This window comes from Magnolia sinica, chromosome 7 (genome assembly GCF_029962835.1).
Source record: "Magnolia sinica isolate HGM2019 chromosome 7, MsV1, whole genome shotgun sequence".
In the NCBI taxonomy this organism is placed as follows: Eukaryota; Viridiplantae; Streptophyta; class Magnoliopsida; order Magnoliales; family Magnoliaceae; genus Magnolia; species Magnolia sinica.
Window position 1 is genome coordinate 10,984,877 of NC_080579.1, and position 10,819 is coordinate 10,995,695.

Below are 10,819 nucleotides of genomic sequence, written 5' to 3' on the forward strand. Positions count from 1 at the left end.
ACCACCTTTTTAACATTGCAACTATAAAGCACATAGCGTTACAATCATGACCCATATAACCTGAAAACCACAACCTTTATGGATCCGGGTTGTCCATACATGACATTCAACTGCACCCAAAAATTACATCATTCGTGAACTCCGCATGATGACTATAAAATCAACAAGTGAACTTTTGTTTAATTACAAGAATAGCAGGACAAGGAAGAAAAATAGTGACTGGATGGGTGCTGCAGGTGGGCCAATTTGAGCTCTTCAAATTTTTAGCGGCCCTAGCTTTAGCTTTCTTTGCTGCGTCATATCTCTCGATCCAATGCAGCCTTTTCTCGTTGAAGTCCTGATCGTGAGACCTATCGGAATGACACCGCTCGATTTCTCTGTCCGCCGCTGGAAAATTCTCTGCGAGTTGCCAGTTCTGAAATTTTCTGTGGAGGCCGTTGATCCTCGGGGAGATCGTGAACGTTCTTGAGGAAAGGGGAGGGATCTCTCATAAAGGATGAACGTGAGAAGGACTCGATGCCTTCTTTGAATGTCTCCTCCACTATTTTGATTGAAAGAGCAACAAAATCCATGAATGCTTAAGTTGTTGCAATAAGGATTCTGGGTCGGATTGTCATGTGATAATTTATTTCACCTAAGTACCACTTTTATAGGCTGGTCAAACATTTCGATTGGTCTCCCTGATTCCAAAGGGGTTAAGGGGAAGTAGCAACATTAAAGAAAGTAATTGATTCCAAGTACCACTTTGCCTCGCTCACTTTCCAAATCCAATGCCTGTTTCTAGTACAATTTCCTCCCCCAACATCGTATTTCCCGAAAGATTGGCTGAAAAATTATCTTATGATTAAGAAGCGTATGGAAGCTCTACTTTTAGTTGCTCACTTTCTAAATCCAATGAAGAATTTTATATATTGAAGTTTCCTTTTCCCTCGCTGCATATCTCCAAAGGAAATGGTTAATGTTCTGATTCCGAAGGGTCGCGCATGATTCTGAACAATTGCTGGTTCCCAACGGATTGCGGAGAGGAAGCAACATTAACGCGATGTCCTGAAAAGACTGGTGGTTGTGGCTGTTGTGTTACAAGGGTCGTGGTTGTTTTGTTATATGGATCTCAGTTGTTACTCTAAATGGGTCGATTGTGGATGAATCGATTCAAATGGTTAAGTAGAACAGGAAGAGAACAGGTTAAAAGCTACAAGCACGATCAAGAAAACGTGACAATCACGATCCATATAACATGGCAAGTAATAACCATATAGAATTACAGTCACGACCCATATAACATGAAATCAGCGATCCTTACAAAATTGTAACGACGACATATTTAACACAGTAACTGCCAGAAGAGAAGCTCAGTGATGCGCAAGACTCTACAAGTTTTAAAGTTATTCTTTTGCGGAGATCCAACTAATAGATTCATCGTGTCCATATGTTCGTCTTTATTAGCTAGTGACAAATAGGCTTCTTTCAGTTATTGTTTACTAACACCCCCAACTCTCGAGTAGGTCTCCTTAACACCTTTTCCTGCCTCTGCACTTTCGGCCTTAGCACAACCGCCACCATCTATGCTAAGTGGTCCAAACTTTAGACCCATTTTTAGCGTAGATATTTTTCAAAGAAACTATAGGGACTCTATCACATTCTCCCTTTAATCGTGATTCCTTCTCTTTCCTCAGTGACGTTCACGATCTTCCTGAAACTCAACGGCCTCCACAGGAAGTTCTCCGCCAACTCGTCAATTTGAACGGGCACCCAGCCATCGGAAATACGTCATCTGCTTCGTGACTTATGTTTTTATGGCAAAAATTAGAACAATGGTGTTATGTTCCCTATTGTATGTTAAATGGGTCGTGGCTTGCATGCTATATGTGGCGCTTATTCCTGACGCTCGCTCTGAACCAGAATGAAAGGGTCGTAGTTTTTAACCACTGAAGATGAGAGTAATTTTCAGTTGAATCGGCCGTGGCTATCTTACAGTGTTTGCAGTTATCATGTTAAATCGGTCGTGGCTGTCTAACAATGGATCGTGATTTTTAGTTTATATTGGTTGTGGTTTGTAAGGCAATATGGGATGTATTTGTCATGTTAGATCGATAGTGGTTGTCTTACCATAAACAATTCTCTTCGACGTGCACCCAGCGAGGTTTGGTCGTGGTTTGCATGGCAGATTGGTCGTGAATATGACATTGGTCATGTTTCACATGAATAGTGGGTCGTTACTGTCATGAAATATGTGTCGTTGTTCTCATTGGACAACAACGAGCTGCTATTCATCAGAACCACGACACAACGCAGGGACAATCACGATCCACAGTTGGTCAAAGTTTCATGGTCGTGGTATCGTTTGATATGGGTCGTTGTTGTAAGGTTGTATATTATACTCTGTGGAAGTCGATAGGGTGGTGACCCCAACACCACTCATTTAGGTGGTGTTAGGTGTTGTAGGGCCCATTGTGATGTATATGTTTTATCCACATCATCCATCCACTTTTCCAGCTCAATTTAGTGTATGAGCTTAGAAATGAAGATGATCAAAAGCTCAAGCGGTACACACTACAGGAAATAGTGGTGACTTAACGCCCACCATTAAAAACTTCTTGGGGTCACCAAAGCTTTGGATCAAATTGATATTTGTATTTTGTCTTTATCAAGGCAAATGTGACATTATTAAGTACGGGTTGGATGGCAAATAAGAATTACCTTGGTGTCTCAAGACGTTCGATAGTAAATAAACATTACAACGTGCCTTTGGAAGTTTTCAACAGTGGCCGTCATTATTACAACTGTTTCCTATAGTGTGGTCTACTCCACCTTTGGATTTGCTTCATTATTCTTGGATCCTAAGATGAGTTGGAAAAACAGATGGATGATTTGGATATAAAACCCATACATCATGGTGGTCCCATAATGCCCAACACATCACCATCCAATCTGCTTCCTATCTCCATCATCTCAATTCAATCATATTAAATATCATTAAAGCTTAGACGGTAGATAAACATTATAACGATGGGAGGTTTTCAAATGTGGCTATCATTATTGCAACTGCTTCATATGTGTGATACACTAGAACTTTACATCTGATTCATTTTTGGACCCATCCCCTAACATGAGATGGCAAAACTGGACTCTGTGGATATAAAACCCATGGACTCTGTGGATATAAAGCTGACTTAAAGCTGACTTAAATGGCAACCACCTATGGATGCCGATTAGGTGGTGACCCCAACAACTCCTTGGTGGTGTCATGTGTTGTGGGGCCATTGTAATGTATATGTTTTATTCATGCCGTGCAATCATTTTGCAAGCTCATTTTAAACCGTGAGCCTAAAAAGAAAGCTAACCAAAAGCTCCAATGGACCACACCATAAAAAATAGTGGTGATTGAAGGCCTGTTATTAAAAACTTCCTAGGGGCTACAAAAGTTTTGGATCAATCTGATATTTGTGTTTTTCCTTCAACCAGGTTTATGTAACCTTTTCAGCTGGTTAGATAGCAAAAGATAGTTTATGGTGGGCCTTAGAAAAATTTCAATGGTTGGTGCCATTATTCCTATTGTTTACTACGCTGTGGTCTAGTCTAGTTAAGCTTCAGATCTGGTTGGCTTTTTGGCTCATGCCTTGAAATGAGCTGGTAAAACAGATGAATGGCCTCCATAAATGACATGATCGCTCTGCAGCCTACCGTGATATAAAACAATGTATCACGTTGGGTGTAGTTGGGTCACCACGCAATCCAATTCATATCTCTCAGTCCACTTGTACCAACGCCATCATTAAAATAGACTAAAATGCACCGACCTAGGAAAGTGGACTGGATGGTGACCATGATACCTGGGGTGTTGGGCAATGTGGCCCACCGTCATGTATGAATTTTATCTATGGTTCATTCGTTTTGTCATCTCATTTTAGGATATGATTATAAAATGAAGCAGATCAAAAGCTTAGGTGTATGATTTACCCATGCTGTTCAACTAAAAAATGAAGGAGATCAAAAGCTCAAGTGGGCCATACCATGGCAAACAGTGGTGGTTGAACGTCCATCATTAAAATATCCGGAGGGTTATAAAAGTTTTGTATAAGGCTGATATTTGTGTTTTCCGTCTTTGTGATCTCGTGGGCAGGTTGAATGGGTTATATGATACTCTAGCAGCGTATAACACTGGACGTAGGCACATTAAAATTGTACACGTGGTATACATTATAAAAAATTAAACTGATGATACTATGGAGCCCACTTACTCTAAGTCACGGTCTCAAAATAAGATGATTTGAACCATCCTAACGTTTGATTCATGGATTCTTTCTATTTTTCTGAAAATGGATAATGGGATATTTGTCATTTTTAATCGTCCACTAAATGTCCTTTAAGAATCAGATTATCGTATGTGCAGCTCATATATATGTTCGTTCATGATACAACTAAACTGAAAACGATAGTTTGTTAGTTTATTTGACTATTTTTGTGTCTCACCTATTCAGTATCTAAGCAATTTCGTAGTGCCTGCGTATGATCCCTGGCACTCTGCAAGGGTGTCAAAGTTTTTTTTTTTTTCCTTCGCAAAAGTAATTTTTCTGTATTAAAAAATGTTAGTCTCTTATAAAGATTTGATCTATTCACTATCTTGGGCTATCGATTGTTTATTTGGAGATCTTTTAGTATGACCCCCCACTCATATGGGCTTAGATGGCATAAAAAATAAGAAATTAGTGGGAAAGACGGGACTGCGTACCGATGGAGTTCATAGATTTTTTTAAAATCCTTTTATGAAAAATGTTTTAGAGTTTCTCTTTAAAATAAAAATAAAAATGAAAGAACCAAAATTTTTGGAAAGATGCAAAATGAATATGGAGAATACAATTGATTGATTTTCTTATATATTTCAATATATGGTGGTGTGTATATACAAATGGGATGGCCCCAAATATGAAGAAAAAAAAAATTCAAATCTCAACTAGTAAAAATATTCCAAACTTAAAAAAAAAAAAAAAAAAAAAATTGTAGAGAAAAAGATAAAGAAATCAGATATTTCTTTAAATAATTGGATGATTCAATTTTTAGTTTTCTTAAAATTAAAATTTTAGAAATACCTTATAAAGAGAAAAGGATAATAAATATTATTTTTACAATAACTTTATTATAGAAAATATTAAAAAATACCGAATTCAGTTTTCATAATAAAACAGTTTTTAATAAAGAAGGCGTGGAGTCAGAACACAAGACTTTTAGATCCTGCTGTCTCTCTCAAGTGAGCTATCTAAGTGATGTTGCGAAATTTAATAATAGAGTAAGAACGGATGCAGATTGCATCCTACCTCGGTGTGGACGGAAAAGGAAGGGGCTCCGTGGGGCCACCATGATATATGGGTTTTATCACGCCATTCATCCATTTTTCCATGTTGTTTCAGGACATGAGCAAAAAAATGAGGGTGATCTGGGACTCAAATGAACCACATCACAGGAAGGAAGCAGAGCTGATAATATCGTTCACTATTGAAACCTTCATGGGGGCCACTATGATGTTTGGATTTCTTTTGCAACCGCTGGTGTAGAGCACGTGTCTGCATATGCCTGTTTGCCAAAAGCACCTGCGCCGTAGCGTGTATATCACTACGCTTGGTGTACCGAGTAAACTCTGTAAGGTCCACCATGACTTATGTATTTTATCCGATCCTTCCATCTATTTTAATAGATAATTTTAACACTTTAGACCAAAAATAAAGTATATACAATTTTCTAATGGACCACACCACAGGAAACAGTTGAATTGAAAGTCCACCACCGTTGAATAATTCTTGAGGGCCACAGAAGTTTTGGATCAAGCTTATATTTGTTTTTTCCGGAAATCATTATCCCCATTGCTTCCTATGGTATGATCCACTTGATTTTTGGATATGCTTCAATTTTGGAATCAACTCCTTAAATTAGATGGAAAAATAAATGGACGGCATTGATAGACTACATACGTTCAAGATGGGCTCAACTGAGTTTGCTTAGTATGCTCTTATCATAGAGTAACTCAGCAGGCAATCCGATTTCCCCGCTTCGCCAACCCTAGTGCGGGAGCGGATTGCCTGACGTACCACACACCACCAAACTGGCTGCTGTGTTGATGCCACTAAGTTCTACAGTTCCCATCATCAGGTATATGTTATATCAGAATTGTCCATACATTTAGCGAGTTTGTTATAATGCTTGAGCTGAAAAATAACAGGTCCAAATATCAAGTGGACCACACTACAAAAATCAATGGAGATTGAATGTCTGCCATTGAAAGCCTTTTAGTGGCTACAAACGTTTTGGATCAATATGATATTTGTTTTTCTTATTCATCCAAGTATGAGTAACCTTATGAATTGATTGGATTGAAAATAAACATTATGGTGTGCCATGTGAATGTTTTAACTGTGGGAATCATTCTCCCCACTGCTATTTGTTGTGTGATCCATTTAAGCTTAGGATATGGCTCATGTTTTGAATAATTATAAATGCACGGTAATAGACCCGTATAACTTTGATGGACGCGGATTGCGTCCTAACCTTGCTCGGACGGTAATCCTTCCATGCATGGCTCTATGGGGCCAACCTTGATGTAAGTGTTTTATCCACGCCGTTCATCGTTTTTCTCAGCTTATTTTAAGGTATGAAACAAAAAATGAGACAGTAAAAAGGCTTACGTGGACCACAAATTGGGGATTGAACGTCCACCATTAAAAACTTCTTGGGAGCTAGAGAAGTTTCGGATCAAGCTGATATTTGTTTTTTCACTTCATCCACGTCTACATGACCTTATGAATAGGTTGTATGGTAAAAAAAATAAAATAATAACGGTGGCCCTTTGAAAGGTTTCAATGGTTAGTGTTATTATCACTACAGCTTCCTTTGGTGTGCTCCATTGGAGCTGTGAACCTATTTAATTTTTTGGTTTATACTTAAAATGATCTAAGAAAAATGATTAACGGCATGGATAAAGCACTTCCACCACGGTGACTCCTACAGAGCCCTACCGGATTGATTACCGTCATGCATGTCGGAGTTTGAGGCACGTCAGCGCTCGTCTTCGCAACACACGTAACCACACCACCTAAGTCGGTGGTATGTTGTACACGTAGCGCAGTTTATTTCCTGAAGTCACTACATACGGAGCGGATTATGGGCTCCTCGGCCTCAACTAACACAACGCTGCACTGACCGTGCGGCTTTGATGTACATATCCACGCCGTTCATCTATTGTCCCAGGGCATGAGCCGAAAAATGACGTAGATCTAAATCTTAGATGAATTACCCCACATGAAACAATGATGATTTACCATTAAAAACTTATTGTGGATGACAAAAGTTATTAATCAAGCTCATATTTGTTTTTTTCCCTTCATCCATTTCCATGTGACGTACTGAACAGGTTGGATGAAAAATAAACATTATAGTGGGCCATATAAATTTTTTAATGGCATGCATTCAATCATCTGGTTCTCCTGAAAATTGGATGCCAAATTGATGTAATATTTGCATGGTAGCACATAAATGTATGTTAGAGTATTAATGGATGATGGTTTACATCAGTCAATTGGATTCCATTTAAGTGTCTATATCAATAGAGTAGATGAGAGGTGAGGGCATTTAAGTAATTTACCAATGAGAATGGTCTATATAAGCTGATATTGTTAGAGATATGGATCCAGAGAAGGTGTGTACTAGATTTTAGATCAGTGCATTTTATCAAAGTGAGGAAAATCATGGGGAGAAAAGTGGCTCTGTTGGTGGGATGCAACTACTCAGGCAACCCCAAATGCCGTGAAAACGGGCTGTATGGGTGCATAAATGACGTGAAAGCCATGCAAGGCCTGATCCGTCACCGCTTCGGCTTTCTGGATGGCAACATTACGATCTTGACCGATGAGACGCAGAAGCAGCCCACGCAGAAGCAGCCCACGCGTCTTAATATTCTAGATGAGCTTAATAAGATGATCGATGCAGCTAACCCGGGAGACACCTTGTTATTCTACTTCAGTGGGGGTGGGGCTCTGGTTAATCGCCCGGTTAATCCCCCGGTTACGAATGAGATCAAAAGGGGCAAGTCAGCGATCATTCCTTGCGATCTCAAGCCCATTACAGGTTAGGATGAATGAGATTGGAGAAATGTTCTGAGAGTGGATGCATAGTCTGCGTTCCACCGTCCATTCCCAAAGGACTCAAGATCGTGTGATATTGTCTTGCGAGAGACACTCCACTGCCTTGATAGCCATTTGGGAATATAGGGTGGCGAACGACGATACATAGAATGATGGTGTATAAATAATTTCTCTTGTTTCATATTTAAGAGTTCTGTATCATTGACACAATAGTACATGTGGTTGCACAAAATCTCAGGCGTCCAATCCACAGAGGTGGTTGGGACACTGACTGTAGGTCTCCCGGTGATTTATGTATGATTTATGTACGTTAATCGTCCAACCATTTTAAAAGCTCACCTTAGTGCATGATCCAAAAACCGAAGTTGACTGACCACACAAAACGAAGTTGACCAACCACACAATAAGAAACAGTCTTGGTTGAATCCACACCATTAAAAACTTCATGGATTCCACCGGAGTGTTTATTTTCCATCCAAGATATTGATGAGGTCACAAAGACCTAAATGAAAAGACCACACAAATATTATCTTGATCCAAAGCTTTTTTAGCCCACAAAAAGTAATTAACACTGTTTCTTGCAGGTGCGGACATGGTGGCTATACTCAATCGGTTGCCGGACGGGGCATTCTTCACCTTCATATGCGACTCGTCATACAGTGGCGGCCTCTTCGACGAGAATGTTCAGACTGAATCCAATGTCCCTGATCATGCGAACAACTGCAACTTCAAATCGAAAACCATTCCCTCTAATTTACTTCAGTCTATCAATGTTAGTGAGAACTTGCCAGCAGGCATCCCACCACCCGTTATCCTGTTCAGCAGCTCTAGGTGGAACGAGGAATCGGTGGAAGTGCATCTAAACTGCGATGTGTCAATGGCATTCAGCGCATACAGCGGTGCGATCCAGAAATTGTTTAACTCGCCCCAAGCAGGGAATGGTCTCAATGCGCCGTACGCCAATAGGGAGGTAGATGCATTTACTAGGGCATCGTTGGGCTATCTAGGGTTCGATCAACACCCGTGCCTCATCCCCAATAAGAATAATGCGGTTGCACTTTTCCTGAACGGCTATGGCCCAGGGGTCTGCAGGATTGTCTAGCTATTGCATGGAATAAAGATAATTGCGTGTGAAGGTTTGCATATTAGTTTTCTACCAAGGTTCTCCAAGCGTGTAGCGGGTACTCTTCACGTTATCTAGCTGTTGTATGGAATAAAGAGAACCGTGTTTGAAGGTTTGTATTATGTTGTATATCCAGTTTCTTCATGCGTGTAGCGGATAGCCTGCACGTGTATAACTATGGTATGAAATAAAGAGACTGGTGTTTGATGGTTTGCATACAAGTGTCTACCTAGTTTCACTAAGGCCTCATTTGTTTGATTGCTTCTATTTGGAGTGCATTGGATTCCATATTAATCCTCAATTGTGCTTGGCATACTGTAATTGGAATGCATTGCAATCAAAAGTTTTTGTTTAATACTCTACGTTATGAAAGCATTAGAGTATATTAGTCTGAATTTGATTAACTAAATCATCTACAATATTTCAAAATGACATATGTGTAACATTATAGATAGTTATTGTAATAAGCTCATTAAAATATACACTTGGTGTTAAAAATTGATCAGGTAATTTCAAGCCGCAAGTGGGCTATGAAAGTGAGCTTACAAACATGCAATTGTCTAATTTTTAATAGATTAAATAGGTTTTGGGTTAAAGACAATCCATCTAGGGGCCATTGTAATGACCCTTATTTTTGGAATACATAAAAACGGGCTGATTAGCCTCATGTTCGTTGTTTTAATCTATAGAAAGTCCTGATGTTTAGATGAAGGTTTTGTGCGAAAATCTCCTATTGTAGAGATTGGTGTAGGGATATCCAGTGGTGTAAGCTCAGATCTATTCAGATCTCATGTTTTCTAAGGCCATATACATCAAGGCCCCAAACTTTAGGATGATTTGATCGATGGAATATTACCCACAATGATCAACGGATAATAATAACAATGACGAAGCATGCGGTATGTTAATTGTAGATAATGATATGCTCAGAATACGATTCCCTCTACAAAACGCCCCAAATAAATATGAAAATTTTCCTCTACGCGCCTCCTTTTACTATAAATAGGAATATCTCTAATGGTGAAAGATACACACAACTTTACACATGAAAAATCTTACGCTTTACTAAATCCAGATTCTCTGTCTGACTTAGGCATCGGAGGCTCCCCTATTGCAGTCAGCGTTTCCTAATTTGTCTTCTTCGTGTGCAGGTACTCAAAGGTCTAATAATGGTTAACTGAATTTTTGCATCAATAACTTCCATAAGGATGGAGGATGGGCTATGCATGAATTAACTGGCCAAAGAAACAGCTTGAACAATATTTGGATAGGTAATAATGAGATATATGATATGTCCAACTAGTTGTTGATACCACCCAATGACCTCAACAAGGTTTTTCATTTTCTCTATAAGATGAATATTACAGTCAATTGAAGTATCAGTATGCTTCTTTCTCTTTGAGGAAGTCTAAGGCTTATTTCCTTTATGATAAGGAATTTCTCCTTCTTGAAGATACCACTTCTATAACAAAAAAGTAATATGAAATTTTAAGGCATTTTATGTCAAATCATATTTTAAAATTATCCTTTAGCTGTAAGATGGATAGATCATCATTTCCAGTAT

The 10,819-nt window shown here is 39.1% G+C and overlaps 1 protein-coding gene across 1 annotated transcript; it reads left to right on the forward strand.

The window, feature by feature from the left end:
• Positions 1-7,586: 7,586 nt before the first annotated feature.
• LOC131251045 (metacaspase-9-like) lies at positions 7,587-9,476 on the forward strand. The gene is made up of 2 exons (XM_058251508.1): positions 7,587-8,115; positions 8,717-9,476. The coding sequence occupies exons 1-2, from the start codon at positions 7,737-7,739 to the stop codon at positions 9,232-9,234; spliced, it is 897 nt and encodes a 298-aa protein (XP_058107491.1). The 5' UTR covers positions 7,587-7,736; the 3' UTR covers positions 9,235-9,476.
• The last annotated feature ends 1,343 nt before the right edge of the window (positions 9,477-10,819 follow it).